The 26,131-nt window shown below is 44.2% G+C and overlaps 1 protein-coding gene across 1 annotated transcript in view; it reads right to left on the bottom strand.

The window, feature by feature from the left end:
* Window positions 1-26,131, bottom strand: part of Ints3 (integrator complex subunit 3) — a 42,678-nt gene that overhangs the window by 13,290 nt on the left and 3,257 nt on the right. The window contains exons 2-10 of the mRNA XM_034499873.2: window positions 19,777-19,860; window positions 17,386-17,469; window positions 10,219-10,332; window positions 9,899-9,983; window positions 8,277-8,343; window positions 5,969-6,113; window positions 4,740-4,869; window positions 3,298-3,395; window positions 697-888 (exon numbers count right to left, since the gene is read on the bottom strand). Coding sequence (XP_034355764.1) covers window positions 697-888; window positions 3,298-3,395; window positions 4,740-4,869; window positions 5,969-6,113; window positions 8,277-8,343; window positions 9,899-9,983; window positions 10,219-10,332; window positions 17,386-17,469; window positions 19,777-19,860 — 999 coding nt within the window. The remainder of the gene's footprint in view (window positions 1-696; window positions 889-3,297; window positions 3,396-4,739; window positions 4,870-5,968; window positions 6,114-8,276; window positions 8,344-9,898; window positions 9,984-10,218; window positions 10,333-17,385; window positions 17,470-19,776; window positions 19,861-26,131) is intronic.

The following is a 26,131-nucleotide window of genomic DNA, read 5'->3' on the forward strand; positions in this document are numbered from 1 at the left end:
TTGTAATGTAAGTATCTGATGCACGGGGTATCTTATCTGGTAAAGAGCTTTTGCAAAGGACTTTGGTTCTGTTTTAACACTAACATGGTGATTCACAACTGCCTATAGCTCTGGTTCCCTCTTCTGACTTCTAGATGTCCACTAACAGACATACACACTCAGGTACATACACATGCCATACCATAAGCAAACAAACAAACAAGCTAAACAGAAGGACGAAAGCCCTGAATGTGAATAGGAAACAAGAGAATAACAACATATGGATTCTAGAAGCAAAGAGGAAAAACAGAGGGAGGCCTCTGAGACTCAGGGACCCAGGGAGTGACTCCTCAAGAATCTAGACTCTCAGCTGACATTGTGGCTGGTGCACACCTAATTGCAGATCTGAAGAGACAGACTTGAGGACTGTAGCTCAAGGCCAGCCAGAGCTATGTAGTAAAATCTTGTATCAAGCAGACAACACAGAAATCAAGGTTGGGGGGTGGGGGTGGGGGGGCCTCGACAGTAAGATGATGGTTAGCCTCGTCAAACCAAGGCAAGTCTAGATCAAGGACTATCAACTTCTAGAGACAAAGGGAGAAAGGAAAGCTCCACAGGTCCACTAGCATTCAGATGGCGGTGGTAGAGGCCCAGGAACGTGCTAGAAGAGGCACAGATCACCACCCAGCAGTCTCTGCCCATGGCCTGGTCCTTTACCGTGCATGTTGTCAGGAGCCAGCCAATGATGGCCCATCGGGGCAAGATATCAGAACTCAGCACTTCGTTAGAGGGGTGGACCACCCCACAGATGTATCGAATGAGGTCACAGCGCAGAGACTGACTGTCAGGGGTTGAGAGATACTGGCGCTGGAACCAATCCTGGTATCGCTTTTGCTGGCCAAACCGCACCTGAGGGAGGAGGAAGTGGAAAGGAGGTGGGGTGATGAACAGAAGGAAACTGGAGACCTGACTTGGATTCATGTCCTTCTGACAGCTTCACTTAGCTTCACTTAGTTTCTTTCTTTCTTTTCTTTTCTTTCCTTTTTTTTTTTTGAGACAGGGTTTCTCTGTGTAGTCCTGGCTGTCCTGGAACTCACTCTGTAGACCAGGCTGGCCTCGAACTCAGAAATCCACCTGCCTCTGCCTCCCAAGTGCTGGGATTAAAGGCGTGCACCACCACTGCCCGGCTCATTTGTTTCTTGATGCCCTCTCCTTTGAGGGCACATCCTGGTCTTAACAAACTAGCTTGCCTTGCACATCGGTGGCACACTCACTCTTGCCACTGGCCTGGAGCTACACTGACCTCCAAAGGCTGCTGCAGCCCATTTCTGGCTGCTTACTCTTGCACTTGTCACTGGTTCTCTGGCCAGAAGCATCATCTTTTTCTTTCCTTCTTTCTTTCTTTCTTTCTTTCTTTCTTTCTTTCTTTCTTTCTTTCTTTCTTTTTTTTTTTTTTTTTAGCAGAGAATGTTCCCACAGAGCAAGAGCTAGGCCTGGTCACCAATTGGCAAGGCTGCTTCTTGACACAGGACAACCTCAACAGGACTATGAACTAAGGCACATACTCCAAACCAGGGAACAAGTCCTTTCCCAAACACACATATGTTTACAATAGCAAAACTAGAGCCAGATATGGTGGCCAAAAGATAAAATCCCAGCACTCGAATGCTGATGTAGAAAGACGGCTGTACTTCATAGTAAGACTCTGCCTCGGACCAACCACACAACAACCAAATAGCAGCACTAATGGAGGAGGACCTGGTGTTCTCTTCTATTCACCTCAGAAGACATCAAACTAGATCGAAACGGTTAACAAGATGCTTCCAGGTCAACATTAAAGAAGAACTATGGCAGCAATAGTGGTTGAACACTTGAAACTCAGCAACTGTGGCTAAGACACTAAGTTCTAACATACACGCATGACGGTTAATTTTTATAAGTAAGACAGTGTCACTCTAGACGATGGAACCTCATCTGGGAAAAAGTCCCCACCAGACTGGCCTGTGGGCAAGGAGGCTGTGGTGCATTTTCTTGATTGATGGTTGATGTGGGAGGGTGCAGCTCTCTATGGGTGACGCCACCCTGGGCTGACAGTCCTAGGCATCATAGAAAGGCAGAGCAAGCCTGAGAGCTAGCAAGTAAGTGGCAACCCTCCACGGCTTCCGCTTCAGCTCCTGGCTTCAGTTTGAGATCCTCAGTGATGAACTGTGTTAACTGGAAGTGTAAGCCAAACAAACCCTTTCCTCTCCAAGTTGCTTCTGCTCATGGTATTTTATCACAGCAAGAGAAACCCTAGGACAACATGTATATACTCTAAATGTGGCCTGTTTAGACACAATGTTGTTAGGTAGTCCAGGCTAGCCTGGAACTTGAGATCCTATGCCTCAGTGTCTTCATGCAGGGGCTGACACAACCCTCCTACAATTTGTTTTTCTTTTCTTTTCTTCTTTTTTTGGAGACAGTCTTGCTATGCAGCCCTAGCCGGGTTTGAATACATAAAGATCTGCCACCTCTGCTTCTCATATATTTCGATTAAACACAGGGTCTCATGTAGCCCAGGCTATCTTTGATATGAAGCAGCTGTCCTTCAATGGCTTTCTTGTGAATAGATTATTTGCAGGGGTCTCCACACTTCTTTTTCTTCTTCCTTTTTTTTTTTTTTTTTTTTTTTTAAAACTGTTTATGTATTTTTCTTTTTTGCTTCCTTGTTTGGACAAGGTTTCACTATGAATTCCTGGAGAACCTCAAATTTGTGGCAATCCTCTTGCCACTGACTCAAGTATTGGAATCATGGGTATATGCTACCACACCTGGTCACTAATTTAAATCGTAATATTTGGCATGTAGCTACAAGAAGCAGCAGGGTCTCAGCAATTCTGTGCTGTCTTGGGAATCTAAAGGCTGGCTACAGAGGAGCTGTGTACAAAGTCCACTAAACACAGATTCCACAAACATCCTCAGAGAGAGGAAAACCACAGTCCTTAGACAGTTTTACCACAATGCAACCGTGTGTGGTAAACAAAAGGCCTACACTGCAGATAAACCACCTGTGTACAATCACTGGCATGGCTGCTTTTAAAAACAAAACTTCCAAAGAGCTAGAATTCTGTCTTGCTTATTCAACTACACTTCTAGGCTTTCCTTTATTGCACTGTGCAATGTACAAGCATACACTGAACCAAAAATAGCATCAAAAAGGTAAGGGACATTGACTTAGTCACTTTGGTGTGGGTCAGTAGTCAGTGGTGATAAATCTGCACAGCGCTCGACTAACACTGGACCCCTGTAACTCCTCTTCCTTTGCACGGAAGAGCTCACCCGGGAGGTCATGAAGAGGAGCTTCGTTTCCATGTCTGGGGTTAGACGACAGGCTAGAAATTTTCGGGATGTTCTTGACTGAAGTAGCTGTAGGATACCTGAGCCAAATGCAGAAGAGAAGTATGAAGACCAGAGCAATGGAAGGCACAAGACAGGATGGGGCCAGGTGTGCTTTAACTCATGGGCCTATTCCAAGACAAGCCCTAGAGAAGGCCAGCAAAGGTAAACAAGGTTGCCACCATTCACACGGACTACAGTGGTTTCCCTCTACCTGGCCTCCCAGCTACCCATGATTTTATAGTTAGAAGTAAGTGGGAAATTCAGGGGGAAATACGCCAAGTCCTAACCTGCCTTCCTGTTACTCAAGTGAGTGACACTATGAGATCCTAGGACCAATGTGATTGTGTGGCACAGCCATATAAATACTGCTATCAGAAAGACCTGTATCCAAATTCTTCCTGTCATTTACTGTGTAGCCTTCAACAAGTGACTTAATCTCTCTAAGCCTCACTTTCCTGTGTAGAAAGTGAAACACTCATCTTAAGGGCTGTACAGACGATTACATGAGCTGGCACACACCCTGACAGACCCAGACAATCCGACATATGATTAAAGTATTAGCAGAGTATCACACAGTAGCACTGTCTTCTCTTTGTCCTCACTCCCCAGATCCTAGATCACAGTCTTCAGCTTGTGTGTGCACACACACATTTGTGTTGTGCAGAACTGTTGGAGGTGTGAGGGAAAAAAAATGAAGCCACAGAGTTATTTGAAATGAGAGGCCAGGGCCATTTCTTTTTCTTTTCCATAGCTCTAAAAATCAATCTCAGGACACAGTAGGTGCTTTATCACTGAGCTACATTCTGGGGGCCATCTCTTCTAGGACTAATTGGACCCTATGTTGACTTGGCCTTATGAGTTTGCCCTCTGACTCCCTGTCTACCACAGTAAAGCTGGAGACTTGGCCATCACCTTGACAACAAACAGTGGGAAGGAGAGAAAAACATCTTTCTGTCCCACGATTGTCCTTTAAATTTCTGAATTTATTGCTGCATGAACACAGATGCACACATGTCATAGTGGGTGTGTAGAGGTCAGAGCACAACTTTGGGAATGAGTTCTCTCCTAACACATGGGTTCTGGGGACTGAACTCAGGTTATCAGGCTTGGGATCAAGAATTTTACCTACTGAGCTATGCTGGGACCTTGTCTCAGTTTTTTTCTTTTTTTAGGAGCAATGGCAGCTGAAACCAGCCATGTAGGCCCGAGCCGGGAACTATACGAATTGTCGTGAGCCTGTGCCATTCCCATACCCAGATGAAACTGGCATAGTGTGTCCTATCCCAAGCTTTCCATGACTATCAAAATCTCTTCTAGGCCAACTTTTGCCCCTTCCAATCCAATCAGGACATACAAGAACAGGGCACATCCAGGTTACTTACCTGTAAACTGAGGACTCAAGGCCTGAGGGTTATGGATGATATCTTTCCACAGTAGTTCAAATTCTGGTATCCTAGCAACATTTTGAAGTAATCTTACAAGGTCCCGGCCAATCATCAAACATTCCAGGAACTGGATAGGAGGGAGATTGGAGAATGGGGAGCAGGAGAGAGAATAAATCATGGATTGTTCCCCTTCTGGAAGAAGGACAAAAGAATAGCACATTCTATGGAGGACAAAAGAAAACATCCTATGAAGGGACTCTAACATGATTGGTCTGGAGCTAGGGATTGTTCAGGGAAGAAAGGTGGAGGCTGGGGACCATCACAAGAACAGAGGAACCTGGGAAGAGCTAGAGCCGTGCAGACTCTTATATCAATCAAGTCCCTCTCCTCTCCTTGATTCAGTTCAAGGGAAGTGACTCTAAAAGTATGGGACTGGGAAGTAGCACCCATATGTCCTAACCCGAAGTTCATTCTATCCATCAGAAAAGACAATTTGTGATAAAAGAAATGATCTGTATCTGCATGGTCTATACAATACTGATTAATGGCATATGCCTATACAATTATGTGAATGCATTTTGAATTTTTTAAAAAGATTTTAATTTTATGTGTATCACTGTTTGTCCACATGTATATATGTGTATAACATGCCCACAGAGGCCAGAAGAGAGTGCTAGGTCCCTGGAACTGGAATTACATATGGTTACGAGCCACTACGTAGGTGCTGAGAACCAAATCCAGGTCCCCTGTGAGAACAGCACCTGTTCGTAACTACCGAACTTTGATCTGATGTTACCTGTTATTTCTTTTAACTAACTTTTCCTATGTAGTCAGTATAGCTTAGATCTAGAATAAATCTCCTGGGAGAAACTATAGTCAATATTTCATAATCCACCCCAAGTAAACACACCAATTACATCTGAGGGAGGCAGGGTTCATGTTACAGTGGGCACACAATAGGTGCTGTCTGTTGTACTACAATGTAAACTGAAACTGACCAGAAAATCCCTGAGGATGTTGGCATTATATATGACATTTTTAGGAGCAGGGGGTATTCCACTCCTGTTCCCTGTCCTTTGCTCCTGAGCTGTCTAGGGATGATGAAAATATCACATCTGAACCACCTGCACCTCTAACAAGGTATCTCTTTGGCCCAGAAGCATAAAGGCCACAGGGATACCATATCTCAGCATCACTTCCTCATACTGTTTGTCCAGTTTCCTTACTCGTTCCCGAAGCAAGGAGATACAGAAGTCAACTTCCTTCTGTCGAAGGGTCTGGAGCTGGGCAGTCCCATGGTGGTCCACAATAAGTCGGAGGTATGTATACACAGCCATGGCGATGAGGATGCTGCTCTTCAGTACCCACTCCCTGCAGGAAGGGAAGACACTGCACCTACCTCTTACCCAAACCTCCTCACCCCACAGGGCTGCCCTCATACTGCTGTGATCACCACACACTGAGAATGGCTTCTGTCTTTTGAGGGTCTCACTCCAGCTGCTATTATCAACGATGAGGAGCATAAAGGTAACTAATTTCCTTCACCAGACAGATGCCCCACACATGTAGGTATCAAATGAAACCAGCCTATTATAACATATATTCACAGCTGCCAATAAAATAATTATGTTTGTTAACTCATTCAACCACCAACGTCCATCATATCTGAAGTAGTGTATGTTAGGCTTGGGAAAAAGGCAAGCTACTGAGCTATGGAAAGTGTTTTCTGTCAGTAGTTCTCTTAAGTGTGATACAAAGACCTCTGGGGATTTCCAGGACCTGGAGTTCTTAGAACACATTGTGGTATCCCTCTACCAGGCTTATTATTATAGCCAACCAAACCACAAACCTTTCCCTGGCTCTAACCACTGACCCCACCCTCAGATAATGAATCACCTGCCCTAACCCAAAATCTGGGAGGATTTGAGGGTGCGGTGGAGGCATCTGATTTTAGATGGCAAAGCCCATTTCCCCAGTTTCAGGATTTCCATGGAAAACAGAGTAATAAAAGCATTAACTGTTTCCAGCTGTTTCAAAAGGGGCAAAGGTAAAGACTCAGTGGGGAGGGTCCCCACACACTAATGCTGCCTCTACGTGCCAAGCCATCTGTAATTGCTTTGACACCCCTGCTGAAGGGCAGAGAGCTAGAGGAAGAGTTTAATTAATATAATCAGGCAACTTCCTGATTCAGGAAAGGTAATCAAGCCAATTAATTAACTAAAATACCATGGCCTTTTCTTCTTTTTCTTTTGTGTATGTGGGAGCTGGTTTTTGAGACAGAGTATTGCTATATAGCCCAGGCTAGATTTGAATTCAGAGTAATTCTCCTGCCTCAGCCTCTCAAATGCTAGGGTTCTATGCATGCACTGCCAGGCCCAGCACCCTGCTGTTTTCACAAGATGGGAATGCTGGCCAAGGACATGTGCTTCCTTTTACTCCACAGCCCTAAAATACTTGGAAAGGTCAGGACAGCAGGATGGTAAGCTAGGACAGTTTTATTCCCTTTCACCTAAAATGTGAAGGGGCCAGGCAGCAATGTGGCTGCTGTGTGATACCTGTATGGGAAATTCAGCTTTAACAGAACAGAATTTGACACGAGGAACAGAATGAGAAGAATCACCTTGGAGGAAGGTTACCAACAGACTCGAAGGACAAATGTGCCATGAGGATGGCATAATGAAGAGGAGAGGGAGGTGAAAGGAAGAGCCTCAAGCCAAAGGTAGCAGAGAAGCAGAGACCTAAGAGAACCAGAGGCCTAGTAAGACGCTCCTAGGAAGGCCCACTGCTACTGTGATGACTACAGTCCCAGGGCAACTGCGTAACTGGGTCTATGCCACTAGATGGCACTACACGGCAGGACTGGACAGAACATAGCTTTCTTGATTATGAAGAGAATCACTCTTCTAAACTGAAATGAATATGAACAATATTAGGCCTCTCAGTCAGTTGGCTACTTGATGTCCTTACTCAGAAAGAGATGCTAAAAAGAAGTGATGCAGAAACTGGGACCACAGCATCGAGGAGAAGCCATAAGCAAATTTACATACTAGAACAGCCCTCACACAGCTCTTCACTTTGTTGGGGGAAAAGGAGCCAGAAGGTCAAATGTGGCCCCATGTCACTTTATAGCAGGATTCTCTGCTCCCTAGTCATCTACACTGCCCCAGTGCCATTCCAAAAAAAGAGCATGTGCTGGTCTGCGAGGCTTGGAAGGGTGGAGGGGTACCTGCCAGGCTCATGTGGTTGGCCGGCCCCCTCTGCTGAGCTCATTTCCCTCTCAGTTCCCCCAAATATAAACATTCCAAGGAGGTCTGGGTCAAAAATAAATCCTTATCAGATGAAACCAGATTTTCTGGGCTCTGAGATATTTTAGCAAGCTCCTTCTTTCCCACTTCTTCATCTTTTGGCATCAGTTCTTCATCTGCCACCATCAGGCTTGCCACACCTTCCCCTTGCCTCAGAGTACGCTGAGCCACGAGCCTTTCTTCCCCATGTCCCATACTCACACCCCTCACCCTTCATGGTAGACTCTACCTCTGCTCCGTCAGGATATCCAGAACACTTTCTGCCAACCAGATATTTTTGGCTGTAACATCGCCACCTGATTTCAAGGGGGTGGGAGGGGGAAGAATCAGAATACAGTAGCTCTAATTAGCAACTCAGCTAATCGAATAAATCTCTTCAGTCATCCTGCTGGTCCATTATCCCACCACTGCTGCCCTGAATGCTAGAATAAACCGTTCTCTCTTTTAGGATTTAAAATTTTTCCCTTTGCCTTGAGAGAGAAAGGGCAAGAATGTTCTAGAACTGGCCCCTCACCAGAGAGGATATTGTTCTATCCACCAAAACTGCAGAGGTAATGCTTTGTCCTTGAAAAATGATGTCTGAGAAAAACAGGCCTTAGAAGCCCCAGTTGAAAAGCAAAAGTGGTATCTGACTCAGGACTTAAGAGATGCAGGCAGCTGACAGTGGCTGCAGTCTAGTGTCTGAATGTCAGGGTGGGATTCAGCATCCTGACAGGCTAAGGTGTATCTACACACCAGTCTTTGGATCTTGCCACTGAATTCCCTGGAGCAAAATTAAAATGCAGTGTCGCCAGACAAAAATACTGAGATGAGAAATGGGGCTGGGAGTGTCACACAGTTAAGAAAGTGCCAAGAAAGAATAAAAATACTCAGCACACCAACACTACACATTGCTCTGGGTCTCAGTGAAAAAATTTCAATGTTCACCTAGTTGCATCACAAAGATTAGGGGCATATACATGAAGCGGTGACATCAGTGTTAGAGAAAATCCTAAAGAAAAGGCAAAGCACAACCAGGTATAATGGACATGGTAAGAAGCTGTCGCAGGAGGATTGTGGATCTGAGGCCAGCATGGGCTACATAGCAAGACTTCTTTTATTTAAAAAGAAAAAAACAAGGGAGGGTGGGGGTGGAGCCGGGCACGGAATACTCTAGAGGCGGAGTGCTTGTCTAAATTCACAAGGCCTTAGGTGCAGTTCTGATCACCACAGGGAACAAAGCAAAACAAAAACCAGGCACCGATGGTGAAGAAGAGCTAGAGTTGGCCTCATTTTTATCTATTATTATTAATAATACTTTGTTTTGTTTCTTGTTTTTATCAGGAAAACAAAACACAAGCAATCTCAAGGCAGGAGAGGTGGCCTGAGCAGACCTTTCTCATATTCAATATTTCAGACAGATGTCACGAATGCCAAGATTTAAAAAACCCTAAATGTCAGGGACTATTCTGTGACACTGTCCCTCAGACTAGCTCCAGTCGGATGCCAAAATCACGAGGGACCCAGTGTTTAGAACAGGGGTGGAGCCAGGAAAAGCAGAAAGGCCGAGAGCAAATGGCTTCATTCGATTCTCTCTGCTCCCCTTCCTGACCTAGGATGCTCCTCAGCCCCAGAGAGAGGACCGGCTGACACAGACCAACACCTGGTCAGCTCTTTATTTAGCAGGAAAGGAATCAAGGCAAGACTCACTAACCCAAAAGCCCCCTGTGATTTTCTGATCCATTTTTTTTCCTGCAACATATGTGACCAGGAGACATCATCTACACTAGGGTCCTCACAGGTACTCAACCCTTGCCTGACTTATCTCTGGGCTCCTTCCCTTTCTTCTAGTGCTCTAGCTAACAAGCTTACCTGCAATCTGCTTCATAAATGTCATGCAAACACCATCAGCTCCCAGAACTCCACTCTTCACTAGTTCCCGAACCAACCACACCAACTAAAGGAGAGAAAAGAACATTCAGAGCAGAGATGTGAATTTGGAAAAGGAGCCGACTCAGTTGTGCTACAGTTTAGGTGCACAGTAACAGAGCTGCATCCCTCTCTTCAGAAAATTCACCTTTGGCCTCCACCTCTGAGCTGTTTCTTCTTGTTTGGAGTTAGAGGTTTTGTGTGTGCTAGGCACATGCTCTAGTGACATTCCAGCACCCCCTCTCTTTTCTTTCTGGACTTACCTGAGTACGGCAGGTATCTTGCAACTTCAAGTACTTCTCCATAAGTAGCTGGTTGATTTTGTTCAGGACAATGGTCATACCATCACGACTCACCAGAGCCAAGTCCCGGTAACACTGTGAGAAGTAAGGTTTGTGAGTAGCCAGTGAGCTGAGATGTTGACCCCACAGCCACCATCCAACCGAACCCCTGTCTCTTACACAGCAACACAAGAATACTGAGAGGCAACTGAGAGGCAATGGAGTACTGTGTTTTCCATTCTTTCTTCTGCAGGGCTCCTCCATTCCAAACCTACCCTCTTCTGCCTCTTGGGTTAGGGAAAAAGGACTAAAAGATTCTCTAATAAGGCAAGAAAATCTGCTGGTCAAAGTTCCTATCCTTGTCCTTGTCCCCCAACCTCCGTTTTCAGGAAGTGTCATACTGTTTGATGCCACAAGCTGAGCAAACCCAGGTGGAGCCATCTGTGTTTTATCTGCCAGTAAAAGGTCACTGAAAAATGGGTTTGGGTGAAAGTCAAAAAGAAACCCAGAGGTTTTTAGACTTGCTGTAACGCAGCCAGATGCAGCAAAGGGAATATAAAGGGATGAGGGTCTGGGAGTAAGAACAGAAACAAAATTGTACTTTCTTAGCTTGATATAGTTAGTTGTACATGCCTATAATCCCAGCATTTGGTGGTTAAGAGAGGGAAATCACAAGTTCAAGGCTAACCTGGGCTACAAAGTGAGACCTTTGCTTAAAACCAAAACCAAACACTTCCTTTTGAGACAGAGCCTTACACTGTAGTTCAGACTGCCCTAGAACTCACAAAGTCGTCTTCCTGTCTCAGCCTCCTGAGGTCACAGGTACGAGCTACTACAGCTATCTCTGAGCCACACATGCTTGTATACCACTTTGATCCCAGCACTCAGGAGGCAAAGCCAGACGAATCTCTGTAAAGCCAACACGGTCTACAAAGTGAGATCTAGGCCAGCCAGGGTTACATAGAAAAAGTTGTCTGGCAAGAACAACAAACTTAAACAAATCTCAAACCTTTATTTTTATCTGTGAGTGTGTGGGTCAGAGGAAGGGTTTGTGTGGCAAGTACTTTTACCCACTCAGTCACCTCGCTGGCCCCCAAACATGAACTTTATTAACTAAATGACTTTCTTCTGTTCTCCTGAATGACCTTTGCTTTTGCCAAGTATTGATGGGTTGTGGGGGGGGAGGGCCTTTAGCATCCTCACCCCTGGGGGGATAAGGAAGGGTAGAAGTTTCTTCTGAGTCATTGCTTCCCCTTTCCCTCAGACCTTTTTCTACCCTGCCTCTTTCTTCAATGAAGTCAAGCCTTAGGGAACCTCACTAGCTGCCTCCTGCACCCGCTGAGTTCTATCCTGTCGCGGAGTCAGCCAAAAGGGTAAAACTTAAGGAGCTATTAGATAGAAACCTCAGAGGACATCAAGATTAACAATAAGCCATGTGTGCAGGTACAGGCCTGTAATCTCAGCACTTGGGAGGTAGGAGGAGGATCAGGTGTTCAAGGCCATCCTCAACTACACAGAAAGTTTGAGGTCACTCTGAGCCATGTGAGCTCCTGTCAAGAAAGAAGGGAAGGGGAGGGGGGGTAATCATAATAGTGACATGGGGTCCTGCCCCTAACCAAGAATCTATTTGTAATTGGTAGCTGATGGCAAAGGGAGTAGTCTAACAGCCAGTGTCACTGGGTGTGCCAACCAAACCCCTAGGCAGCCGCACGCTCAGGAGTAACTGGCCAACAGAGAACAGACTCCATGCTCTTCATTATAGGAGCTATTATTTCATTTTCTTTTGGTACTTTTTGTCTTAGAGGGTTGTTTCCATTACCAGCTTTGATTTTTATTTGTTTATTGTTTATGTTTAGAAAGGGTCTCTACGTAGTCTGGCTGTCCTTGAACTCACTAAGCAGAAAGGCTGACCTGGTACTCATAGAGATCTACCTGTCTCTGTCTCTCAAGTGTTAGGATTAAAGGCATGTGCCACCATGCCCCACCACCATTCTTTTTTAGAGGTTTTGTTGTTGTTGTTATTTTTTAAATTTATATGAGTACCATGTAGCTATCTTCAGACACATCAGAATGGGGCATCAGATCCCGTTACAGATGGTTGTGAGCCACCATGTGGTTGCTGGGAATTGAACTCAGGACCTCTGAATGAGCAGTCAGTGCTCTTAACTGATAAACCATCTCTCCAACCCCCCCATCCCCCCCTCAAGTCTATGTTTTTGGTTTTGTTTTAGAGAGAAAGCACCATAAAATTAGGTGGGTAGGGATATGGGGAGCACCTGGGAGAAGTTAAAGAGAAAAATGCTCAAAAAATTTGAAGATGTTACTTATTATTTCCTGTATTTGTACAGGTAAAGAAGTAGGCTCAAGAAGTGAGGAGGGGAGGAGAGAGAAACAGGAGGGGAGGGGCAGGAGGGGAGGGGCAGGAGGGCAAGGACAGGAGGGGAGGAGAGGGAGCCTGTTTGGGATAATCTAAGAGATTGGAGAAAACCAGCATTAAAATGCAGCTAGTGACTCACATCTATAATCCCAACCCAGAAAGCATGAGGAGACCCTGTCACAAAACAAACAAATCCAGGCAGCCTAATTCCAAATTCCACCCTTAAGCACCTCATACACAAATATGAAGACTAAATAAGAAGGCAAGACTGCCAGTGATGAAGGAAAGAATTATGACAACTCAGAAATGGCCCATTGTAAACACTCTCACCCTAAGTGCCCTAAAGCATGGGCTTCAGCAGCAGCAGCTTGTGGCCTTGGTGGGAAGAGGGGTGCCTACAAGCCATGCTCATCACGCCTCCCACCTCTCTGTCATCAAGTCTAACTCAGCCGATGGAAACATCAACAGAGATCCTTCACGTGCCACAAATTTCTCACACTCCAAAGAGAATTTACCCTTTGACTCTATCTAGGGGTAGATTGTCGAGAGATTAAAAACAGAAACCACAAGGGGAAAAGCACTAGGCAAGGACCCCCAGTGAGCTTCTGCTGATGTGCTGGTTATCAGGGAAGTATGTGCTGGAGACTCCCCATAGGTAAATCACAGAATGTCCTAGAGATAAGGCAGAGGTAGAAAGAAAAACCATGCTGAGCTAACCACACAACATCCTTGTCTGTTAAAATGAAAGACGAAATACCAGAAATGTAGACAGACTCAGGACAGGGAAGGAGGACAAATTTTCCCAGCGCTATTAGTCCAGAAGAAGAGCAGTAACCCTGCCTGACTCCATGCTCCACCACTACTCATAACATGGCGCTGAGTACCAAGAATATCACATGCCCTGTGCTGCCAGCTGTGGAAGCCTCTGTGCCAGTTTGCTGACTGTTTTGGAAGTGAAGCAGATGGGAGAAAAAACAAAAACACAAGGAGAAACAGACAAGTGTAGAGGGTCCTAAAGGAAAAAAGGACAGCGATAGGGACAGCCCTTTAGCCTGATCCTGCTGAGAAGGTGACATAGCAGCACTTGAGCACACAGGCTGCCTGCAAAAGAGCCTAGACCCAAAAGGCCTAGCACTGAGTCTAGGAAAATCTGAGGAAGAGATCTGGGCACTGATGTTAGTGCTCTTCCAGTTACCTTTTAACTGACTGCTAGACCCGCAGGGTTTAGACCCCAGCTTAGCCTGTGTGTCCACCAGTTCCTCGAGCAGCACTTACTCCAACATACGTAATTCAGATAGCACACAGGAAGTAAATCGAGTCAAAGGCTACACAGCATTCATGAGAGCCGTCAGAGGAAGAGTAAGGTGGATGAAGCCTATCCATGCCTACACACTCCACTAACACCTTATTCGCATTCTTTTTAAATGTACTCTCTGTGTGTACACTGTACTGTGCATGCACATGCTATGGGACACATATGGAGGCCAGAGAACAACTTTCTGGAATCCTTATCCCTTTAATTCTTAGGATGCCAGGTCTGCAAAGCAAACAAGTTTACCCACTGAGCCACCTTGCCAGCCACTTACTTGTAGGCATTCTCTAGTTCACGTGTTTAGTCCACCCACTGACAAGTTTCTAAGAGCTGATCCTAACTCCTGAGCTTGCTTATGTGTACAGGCAGACCTCCCAGCTCACCCTTTCCCAGGCAACATTCCTGCCTCAGTTTCCACAACTATCTTTACCATCCATGCTTTGGAGACCTATGTCTGCAAGATTCAAGAACAAGTAAATCTTAAATCCAACCTGAATTTCTGTCCAAAGGCAGAATGAACCCCAGATAAACCCTTAGAAAACCGTCCTCCAGCCTAAAGCTGATGTCTAAGATACCACGCTTAAGATCGATCCTTATCAGCAACTCCCACCAGGAGCTTCTGCCCACAAAGAGGATAAAGAACCGGGACAGACTTGTCACTCCTTCTGTCAGTCAGACACAGCTCAAGTTCTCCAAACGACTGACAGACCCTCCTAACTGTAACATGCTTGCCTGGAGAGGCCTGACCTAGGAAGACTTAGGTAGAGAATTGACTTACAAAGTTTTAGCTCAAAAAGTACATGATCCTGGTGCAGTTGTCCTCAGTTATCAAACCAACGTGAGATGGTTTATCTCCCTCAAGGGAATGGGCCTGCCACAGTGCAAAAGAAGTAGAAAATCTGGCTCTTACTAGACTCAGTGGCCAAATACATGGCATAATACATATTTACAATGTAGAACCTTGTGGCTTCTCAATGCCAAGCCAGGAAAGAAAGAGAGAACAGACAAATCCTGACCCCCGACCAATGCTCACTGAGGTCGATTTAGACCTTACCTGAAACAAACTTTTCCAGAAGACAAAGCTAGTTTGCACTTAGATAACTAAGGTGTTACTGGGCTTGTTTGTTGTTTTTTGTAGGTAACATTATACTTCGTAATGCAGGCTGGCCTGGTGCTGGATTTCTTTATTTGTATGCATGTTTGCCAGTGTGAGTTTATGAACACCATGTGTGTGTGTTGTGCTTTGGAGGCCAGTGAGGGTGTCAGATACCCTGGAACTGGAGTTCTAGGCAGTTGTGAGCTGCGATGTGGGTGCTGGGAACTGAAGCTAATTAATTCCTCTGCAAGAGGACTAAATGCTCTTAGCCACTGAGCCATCTCTCCAGCCATTTTTTTTTTTTTTTTTTTTTTTTTTTTTTTTAAATTTTAAGCTTTCCTTATTTAACTTACTGACTTTGTACTTGATATGTAACTCTTAACTGGCCTTGAGCTCAAGGCCATCTTCCTAGCTGAACTTCCCAACTACTGACATTACAGGCATGAACCACCATGCCGTTTGTGGTCGTGGAAGAAACCAGGGCTCAAACCCAGGGCTTAACACAAGTCACACAGATTCACACTGAGCTATATCCAATCAGATTTAAACTTCTTTATTTTATGTATTATGGGGGGAGGGGGGAGAAACTAGATACCTTTTGGGAGTCAGTCCCCTCCCTCTTCTGTAAGTTCTGAGAATCAAACTCAAGTCATTAGGGTTATGTGGCAAGTCTGTCTACCAGCTGAGCTATCTCACTGGCCCTTAAATCAGATTTTAATTATAATACCTATAAAAATATACACAAGTCAGGCATGAAGCAGAGGCAGGCAGATCTCTAAGTTTAAGGGCAGCCTGGTCTACAGACTGAGTTCCAGGACAGCCAGGGCTACAAAGAGAAACCCTGTCTAGAAAACAAAAACAAAGAATACAAGAGAAAACTGAACCACAGCTCCACTTATCCACCCTCGTCTTTGTCAACAATTTCCTTAAATCAATGAGCTCATGTTACTGCTTAGCATAACCAATTAATGTCATCCATTGATCTCTAAGATCTGAACGATAGAGTCAGGGTGAAATGAAATCCCAAATCTTGGGAGGCTGAGGAAACCAGAGCCCAAGGTCAGCTTGGAGTATGTCAAAAAAAGAAAGAAGAAAAAGGGAAAAAGCACAACAGAATTCTACCTAACGAAGTTCAAAATGACTGGTCTTTCTCTTGAGAAAGCTAGAGGATGTCAGGAGCTGCTGTCGTCCCCATCACCTTCACAGGCACCCCAAGCTGCATCAGAGAATTAGGAAATAGCAGGTTCCCACACCCACAAATACTTTGTTGATGTAAACATCCCTGTTGGGATACCAGGAGCATCTTGTCTGCATCTCTGAGAATGAGTTTCCTTTGATTATCCCTGAACAAATGACAACATAGCTAAATTCCAAGGCACTTTAGAGAGGAGAAAGCTACAAAAGCCATAGGTGTTTTAAAGCATAAAGCAGACACAACAGTAGACAAAGAACCTATCTGTTTTCTTCCACACCACCTGTGCTCAGCGAAAGGCCATGAACCAACTCCCTGCACTTCTCCCTTCTGTCAGATGGTTCCAGCCAGATCCAAATAAACTTAACTTCATTAAGCCAAGACTCAAAAGATACAGAGTTGCTTGGAGGGGGCAATCTGAACAAACAGAAGACTTAGTTCTTCTAAGAGAACAGAAGCTGAGAAACTATCCTGCCTGGCCCTGAGCCTCTCTGGAGCCTCTTCTGTTTATGAAAAGGCCAGGCTGCTTCCTGGTAATTCTCTTAGGAAGTCAGACTCCACTGATCTCCAGTGTCATCTTATTTATTACATTAAGTCATTTAATCTAAAGGTTACATGCTACAATTTTAAGCCTGTTTTCTGTTTCTTTGCCAAAGCAGAAGCCACAGACTACAGGTCCTCTTCTGGATAAGAGCTCCCATGGGCTTGGTTGTCCTCCATCTCCTCCATATCCCAAATTAAATGCCAATTTCGAACTTTGTAGTCTTACACCTGAAACTTTAACATTCATATGTTTTCTTTTTCTCCAATTGCCTTTTCTTGCCTTTCAGCTTTAGTATCTGGGAACAGAAATGACTCCAGCCAGAGACTAATGAATTCACTGAGAATAAGGGACTTGAGAACACATTTAGAGAACATAGTGAGTCAGCTCTCATACAGAGTGTGACAGCTGGGCAATGGTGAGGGCTGGCACACACCTTTAATCCCAGCACTTGGGAAACAGAGGCATGTGGATCTCTGTCAGTTAGAGGCCAGCCTGGTCTAGAGAGTTCCAGGACAGCCAGGGATACAGACAGAGAGAAACTCTGTCTTGAAAAAAGAAAAAAAAAAGTGACATAACTTCAGTTCATGAGTAAAAGATTTAACTGGATGCAGGGAAGAAGCTGCCTTACCTTCTGGGCTTGGGCAGGCTCAGTGAGGACAAGAGTAAACAGGCCTAGGCAGATCTCCTCATGCTGGGGAGGTCCTTTGCACACCTGGAAAGTAAAAGAAGAAAAGAATTAGCTGTCACTCACATGAAGCAAGCACAAACACAATTTTCTCCTAGAAGTCTCAGGACTTTTGAGTAACATTGAATGGGGAAAACTGACTCTCAGATATGATGATTTTTATCTCTTCATAGGAATGAGGCACCTATTTCAGGAGAAAGGCAGGAAAGGGAGAAACTCACTGCTTTCTCTAACAACCTAAAGCTAGAATGTACAAGAGTGCTTAAAATGAGAAGAGCAAGGGAGCTGTGACAAGCCTGCAATGGAGGCATGTCCACACCAAGCAGACCCTGGACAACCTCTGGGACTTCAACATAGAAATCATATCTGGTAAATATCTCCTAAATAATTACTCTGTAAGATCCCTCTACATTATTTTTAAACATTTTTTTTTGGTTAACATACAAAATAATAAGATTCACTACAGTATTTTTATATGTCATTATTTAAATTTTTTAGATCTTGTGTATGTATGCATTGTATGTGCGTATAACACATGTGTGTTGTACGCACATGGTCAAAGGGGCCCAAGGTGGATGCTGGGTATTTTCCCCACTCAATCTCTACATTTACTTTTGAAATAGGGTTTTTTACTACATCTGAAGTTCACAGATTTGGCTAGGCTGTCCAGCCAATAAGCTTCACCCCTACCGCAGCCCACTCGCAGGCCAGGGTTACATGCATCTGCTGCTATTCTATTAAGTGATCCATGCTCAGGTCGCCATGCTTGCTGAGCTGGCACTTTACTGATCCGTCAACCCAATCACATCTCCTAAGTTATTTTTTATCAATTAATTAGAATAGTCTGGGTGTACCTCTGGAAGTTACAGGACAATCTGTAGATGTTGGTTCCCCCTTCTAACATGTGGGTCTCCTGGACTGAACTTAGCAGGCAGTCAGGCTTGGAGAGAGACACTTTTACCCACTGATCATCTCATCAACTGCAATTATATAAATTCCTCACATGTGCTATTTAAAGATTTATTTATTTCATGTATATGAGTACATTGTACCTCTCTTCAGACACACCCGAACAGGGCATCACATCCCACTACAGATGGTTGTGAGCCACCATGTGGTTGTTGGGAATTAAACTCAGGACCTCTGGAAGAGCAGTCAGTGCTCTTAACAGCTGAGCCATCTCTCCAGCCCCACATGTGCTATTTAAAATTAATTAATTGCACAGACTGATAGAGAGGTAAAAGTTAAAATGTATGTAAGAATGATTTGCAAAGAAAGAAACTAGAAGACAAGCATTTTTATTTTTCATTTATAACTTAATTTATGCCTGGCAGCAGTGGCACACATCTTTAATCCTAGCACTTGAGAGGCAGAGGCAGGTGGATGTCTATGACTTAAGAGGCCAAACTGGTCCACAGAATGAGTCCTAGGACACCCAGGGGTACACAGAGAAACCTGGTCTTGAAAAAACAAAAACAACCAAAAACTTTATTTAGTGTGTATATGTGCGAACATGCCATGCTGCGTGTGTGGTGGTCAGAGGAAAACCTGCTAGAGTGACTCCTCAACTTTCACTATATTGGTCCCAGAGATCAAACAAACTGTCACACTTGACAGCACGTACCACTGTCTGCTGAAACCTATTGCTGGTCCTATGACTATGTTTTTTTCAATCTTGGAAAAAAATTTTTTGCTAGGTGTGGTGGCACATGCCTTTAATTCCAACACTTGGGAAACAGAGACAAGCAGACCTTTGTAAGTTCAGGACAGCATGGTCTACAAATCAAGTTCCAGGTCAGCCAGGGTTAAGACCAAGTCTAAATAAATAAGCAAGAATTTACAAACTGTCAAAGAAAATCAGAGGACAACTCCCGGGAGTCAGCCCTCTCTTGCCACCTTGTACAATCTAGGAATGAGAAGTCAAAGTTACCAGGGCTGCTACAAACAAAGCCCTTGGCCTACTTGAGCCACCTAGCTGGCCAATAATTGAGCTTTCAAGTTGTTATGTAAGTCAGGCAAGATGGCACAAACCTGTAATCACAGCACTTAGGAGGCTGAGGCAGAAGGACCTTGAGTATGATACCAGCCTGGATTCCATACTATTTTCAAGGTCCAATATACATTATACACTGAAATTCTTTAATATTTTTTTTCTCAGAAAAAAAGGCTCCAAGAAATAGACTCTAGCAGTGAGAGAGTACAACCTGATTTAAGGAACCAGGATGTGAACTTAGTCCCTTAAGTCCTGGCCACCATCTTTCCATTTTCCTGTCTGTATCTCAGAGCTTTCCCAAGCTCTAAGCTCTAAGGCTGTAAGGAAGACATGGTACTTACATACGCATTGAGAGCATCGTTGGCCTCTCTCTCGGAGACACCAGCAGTCATCGATGTGACAATACTCATACACCTCTCCAACCTCTGGGGGAGGGATAAGAACAAATGAAGATTACATCATAACACTGCCTACAAAGTGCTTTGTCCCCAAAACATTTAAAAAAATTCAAGTTTGATCATCCTTCTACTATGCTTTAAAACAAAAGAAGAAAGAAAGGAAGAAAAGAGAAACTCTGAGTAGAATGGCTACTAACAAATGTGGAAAGAACAGCAGCGAGAAGAGCTGATTCAGGCTAACATTACCCTGTGTGCCAAAGCTAGTTGGTGATACTGTCAGGAAGAATAATATATCCATAAAATCCATACTTACTAACTTCAGAGGGAAGTAATAAACGTAGACAGCCTGGAGAATGTTCTCTTAACCAAGGGATTAAAGCTACCTACAGTAAGACAAACTGACACCATTTACCCCTAAGAAACACTAGGAAGTCAGGAGTACTGACACATGCTATAGTCCCAAATAATTAAGAGGCTAGGATGAAGGTGACTTTTGAGCCCAGGAGTTGTGTACAACCTAGGCAACATGGCCAGAATCTGTCCCAAAATAAACAGACAAACATGGAGGTGCACACCTGTACTTTGGGCACTCAAGAAGCTGAAGCAGAATTTTGAGTTCAAGGTCTGCTTGAGCTGCATAGTAAAACTTTGCATAAATTTTCTTTAAATTTTAAATAGAAAGTTACTTTAAAAAAAAAAAAAACCTAAGAATCTTAACAGTCAAGCATAAGGTATATCTTGTTTTCATTTCTGACTTGAGCAAACCAACTTTGTAAGAATTTAAAATATATTCAAGGGTTCTGCATGCTTTTAATCCCAGCACTTGGAAGTAGATAGGTAGATAGTAGTAGATAGTAGGTAGGTAGATGTCTGAGTTTGAGGCCAGCCTGGTCTATAGAGCAAGTTCCAGGACAGCCACGACTATACAGAGAAACAACCCTGGCTTAAAAAAACAAGAAAGAAAGTGTAAGCAAAGAAAAGAAGTAACAAACAAAAGGAGACCTTAAAACCTTCTACAGCCACTTAAACAAGACAGGCCACTCTAGTTTCAATGGCACCTCTAACATGGCACATGCTTGGCATTTTAAGGAGTCCCTCGTGAATCCCACTCTGAGGCACATGCTGGTAAGATACTGACAAAACATGCTGTGTGTGTAGCCAGAAAGCCCGTTTGAACAACACCTGAACAACTTCCTATGACTTTTGAAACTTTAGCATGAGGCTAACTCAAAATTTGTTTAAAAACAAAAAACAAAAAAACAGTTCCCAGTGATAATGACCCTGGGCAAAACTAGAAAAGGGGCAGCTGGTTTATTTCTACTCAATTTATTACAAACTATCAAAAAAATATCTTGCTAAAGTCATGGTGGTGTATGCCTACAATCCTAGTTCCTAGAGGACAAAGGTAAAAGAATCAAAAAATCCAAGGCCAACCCAGGCAACTCAGTAAGTCCATCTCAGTATTTAGAGGGGGCTAGCCATTGTGGCCAGTAGTGAAACCAGCATGGGAAGCCGTGATAAAGCTCTTTGTGACATCTGTAATGCCAGCACTCAGGACACAAAGGCTGGGGGATTGCTGTAAATTCTAGGCCAGCCTGCCCCAAAGTGAGATTATGTCTGGAAGACAAGACATCTGGGTACAGTGATGCATACTACAACCTCAGCATTTGAATTTGTACTCAAGGCAAGAGGATCAGAAATGCAAGGTCACCTTTGGCTACAAAAGAAGCTTAAGACAGGCTTGAGTTATGTGAGATCCATCTCATAACACTAAATGAAACAAAAACTTCACACACAAGAACAGCAATAAAACCCTAACATTTGAGACCCAGAGCTCGAGCCCTAGGACTGCAAATAGAAAACCCAAAACAATAACGATGGCAAGCGGCCTACAGCAGCAGCTGAGGCAACGACAAATAGGTACAATGAGAAAGAAAGGAGGAAAGACAAACATGCTTCTCCTTTGGCCATCATCCTGAGGTTGTCTATAACCACCCTCATAAGACCCAAAGTAATGGGCTTAAGAGCTCACTCCGTGGTTAAATGTACTGGCTGCTCTTGCTCAGGACCCGGGTTCAGTTCCCAGCACCAATATAGTACCAGGCAGCCATACAGGCAACACTCATACACATAAAATAAACATAAATCGTAAGTTCAGGTCTTGTTTTAGGTCTAACTTTGTTCCAGGTCTATAAAGTGAGACCCTAATTCAAAAATAAAATAACAATAACACTAATACATTTTTTGTTGTTTGTTGCTTTTGGTTTGTTTGTTTGGGTTTTTTGTTTGTTTGTTTGTTTTTTGTGTGACAGGGTGTCTGTGTAGCCTTGACTTTCTTGGAACTTGCTCTATAGACCAGGCACTGGCCTGGAACTCAGAGATCACCTGCCTCTGTCTCCTAAGTGCTGGAATTAAAGGCGTGCACAACAACCACCCGGCTCAATAATATTTAACAAAAAAAAAAAAAAAGAAAAGAAAAGAAAAAGGTTAAGAAAACAGAGGGTAAGCCGGGCGGTGGTGGCACACACCTTTAATCCCAGCACTTGGGAGGCAGAGGCAGTCGGATTTCTGAGTTCGAGGCCAGCCTGGTCTACAGAGTGAGTTCCAGGACAGCCAGGGCTACACAGAGAAACCCTGTCTCAAAAAAAAAAAAAAAAAAAAAAAAAAAAAAAAAAAAAAAAGAAAGAAAGAAAAAGAAAACAGAGGGTAGGGTAGATTATGTTGCAACAGGAGGGTCCAAAACCTTAACCTAAAGCCACTCTAACTAACGCTGTCTGGAGGTGACAGTCACAACTTTACCTCCAACAGCAGTCTAGCTTCGAATTAGGGCAGGCTTGGCCTTAACAAACAGCAAGGGCACACGACCACAGGGAAGCTGAGCTGTGGCTCTCATGATCTGGGAGCTCTGGGAGCCATTAGCACCTAGTTTAGCTCCTGTATAAAAGTGTGAGAAGGAAAAACCTGAGGCTAGAATTTCTCTCTTTTAAAACCTTGTCTCTTTCTACTAACAACAATCACCAGGGTCTGGAGAGTTATCTATCCCAACGGTTAGGTCTTGCTGGCACCTGTATCCAACCAAGGTTAACTAGCAGTTTCAGAGTGAAGGGAGTGAAGAGTAAGCAGCAGCAGCAGCACTTAAAACTCTAGACACTGCTCACAGCAAAGAGCAAAGCATCTATGTTAAATCACCAGAGAGACACCAAGCCAGGCAACACAAACCACCAAGTAGCAAGCACAGAAGGAACTGGTCCTAGCTGGGCCTAGGCTCATCTTGGCTGTATTATTTAGCCTCTGCAAATCCTGGTTTCATCCGAAAAACAGAGCTAACTCCTGTATCACAAAGCCGCACCAAGCACATAGCCTCAACTAATTAGAATCTAATTTGTGAGGCTCAGGATCGCACAAGTCTAATCCTTGATGACCTAGATCTGCAATCTCCCATCAATCTCTTTTTAAATTTTTAAGTTACACTTATTCACTTGAGTGTGTATGCATATGTATGTGTACAGTGTGGTGATCAGGGAATAACTCACTGGAAGTCGGTAGTCTCCTACCTATTAGATCATAAGGCGTGGCAGCACTCCATACTCAGCCATCTTGCTAGCCCTCCAGCCACTACCTCTAGTGGCATGTCCTAAAAGGTTCCAGAAAACTAAATCCTGTACTACAGAACATGAGAAGTTTTTAAGTAGTAAAAGGTTTTCTCTTGACTATACCTTTAAGAGAGCTGGGTGGTGGTGGTGCACGCCTTTAACTCCAGCATTGGAGGCAGAGGCAAGTAGATCTCTTGTGAGTTTGAAGCCAGCCTGGTCTACAGAGCGAGTTTTAGGATACCCAAAGGTGCACAGAGAAACCCTGTTTTGGAAAACCAAGAGAGAAAGAGGACAGAGAGGAGAGGGAGAGAGAGACAGACGGACAGACAGAAAGAGGGATAGAAACAGACAGAGAGAAGAGACCAACCAAGTAGAGAAGGGAGGAGGCCTGACTGACAGACCCAGAACCAAGAGCACAAATCTAGCTACAAAGCCCTATAAGCCCTACATGCTGGCCAAGTCTCTTCGTGTAATTTAACATTCATGAGACTGTGGGTCAAGCAAAGTTGCTCTAGGCTCCTCCCAATGTTCTAAACTCAGCTCAGAGGCCTGAGTCAATGTTATGGGTCAGCGCCCAGTCAAGAATGGACTCTTAAAACAGGGAGGCCCTACTAAGGATGTAGAAAGTAGAGTCCAGAATTTGAATGAGTGGACAAACTCAATAACAAAAGAAACATGAGGACACTCCTTTTCAAACAACAGAAGTACAGAAAAAAATGACTTTTCCTGGATATAAAAAGTTTTTATCCTAGTGCTCAAGAAGCAAGCAGGTGGGTAGGCCAGCCTGGTCTACAGAGTGAGTTGCAGGCCAGCCAGGGCTACACAGAGAAACCCTGTCTCAAAACCAAAACCAAAAGATACATATCTAAAACTGCTCCTGGTGGTGCATGTCTGTAATCTCAGCACCTGAGGGGAAGCAGAAAGTTCTGGAGTTCAAAGCCAACCTGTCTAAAACAAGCCCAAAACAAACAAATCAACAAACAAGAAGAGAATTATCAGAAATCATTCAGAATGAGAAAAGGACCATTCCCTCAAAGGCCACAGGAAACCAGATGTATGACTGGGTAACAGTACCCTGTCTCCATAGTCTCTGAAGGCTCTTAGAAAAGATGAAGTCACACATACAGCTGCCAGCAATTGCTGGCAGGATGGCTCTGTTCAGAATAAGCTCTCTATGACAGCACCTCAGAGAGCTCAGTAAATATTTATCATCTCCAGGAGTTCTGGAGCTCATTTTTCTAGTACTAAAACTACCTGACCATGACTACAGCAGTGACACTGTGCTCAAGGGAGGACAGCCTCTCTGCTTCTCAGTGTGTGCATGAAGCTGAAGACTGAGTTAGACGAGTCCCTTTAACCACCCCACTTCCCTTGCCCCAGGCAGGTAGAGTGTACACTCTTAGTTAGAGCATAGTGCATGACTCCCATCTAAGAGGTGGGCAGCCCAGAAAAGGAAAATGTGGTCCAACTTGTACAATCTCTAAGAACCCAATCAGTAAGAAGTGACTGAACATGCTGGGTTCCAAGTACAGGCACTTTGCATTGGTGTATATAGAGTGGAATGCTCTTGAATCCTCTGAGGAACCTGGGACAAATACCCTGCAGATCCCAAGGAACAACCTATATTTTATAGTCAGGAGCATGTGCAATGATGATTTAAGGGGCAAAAAAATTAAAAATGACTCAAAGCTCATTCCTTGGAAATTTCTCAGACATGCTGAGTTATTTCTTGGAGTAAATATGGTGGGAAAACATATCCATCTTCCCAAACGTAACTTTGAGACCTATCTTTAAGATATTCTGATTTCTTTGGGCCACAGTTCCTGCTTTTGGCCTGACTACAAAGTGACTGGTCCTTCCCTGGCAAAAGGATAGCCAGGGCTGTGAAGCCTCATGAGACTAGGAACTACATGTTCTAAACTCCAATCTCTGGCACTATTTTTATCTCATTCCCTCCCCAAATTAGGATTGGGATGGTCAAGTATACTTCTGTCTTCAAAGGAAGGAATGGGGCCAAAGAGAAGAAGGGATACAACAAACACTCCCCAGGGTAGGAGAGTCACAGACCCTGCCCAGGGTGACTTTGTAAAGTGCTTCCTGCTCTCTGCCAGTGAGGGGCCTTTGCAAAGGACCACCTCTTCACACCCTAATCTACCTTTTCAGGACTTCTTGCTGGGTGGTACTGTGTCTTGAGATGATAAACTTTAGGTGCACACTTTAGATCCTTCTTTTAATTTCCTATCAGGCTCAACACGCTTTACGCACATAGAGGCAAAAAAGCAGACCTACTTTCCTGGAAAACAGATAGGCCTATGATGGAAAATTACCAAGTGAGAATGAGCAGAGGTCAGTTGGTCAACAACAGGTGCTGATAACTTCTGTATACAAAGATCTTCAGGGAGGCACAGAGGAAGAAGAGGCCTTGCCCTTACACACTATGGTCTAGTGGGATAACAGAACCACACCCATGGGGGGGTTAGTGTAGCAAGACATGCTGGAAAATGAAAATGCAAAGGACAAAGGGCAGAGTGGAGTGTGGGAGGGGGAGCTTGAGACTCCCTGGATGCATCCACACCATGAAAGAATTCAGCCACAAACAACCAACCCTCCCTGTTCTCCCTAGAAGTTGAAAGTTCATTCTCAGAGTCTAAAAAGGCAAGAACATAAAGGCTTCTGATCTCTCTTGTGATCTCTTCCAGCCATAT

Source organism: Arvicanthis niloticus, chromosome 4, assembly GCF_011762505.2.
Source record: "Arvicanthis niloticus isolate mArvNil1 chromosome 4, mArvNil1.pat.X, whole genome shotgun sequence".
Lineage (NCBI taxonomy): Eukaryota > Metazoa > Chordata > Mammalia > Rodentia > Muridae > Arvicanthis > Arvicanthis niloticus.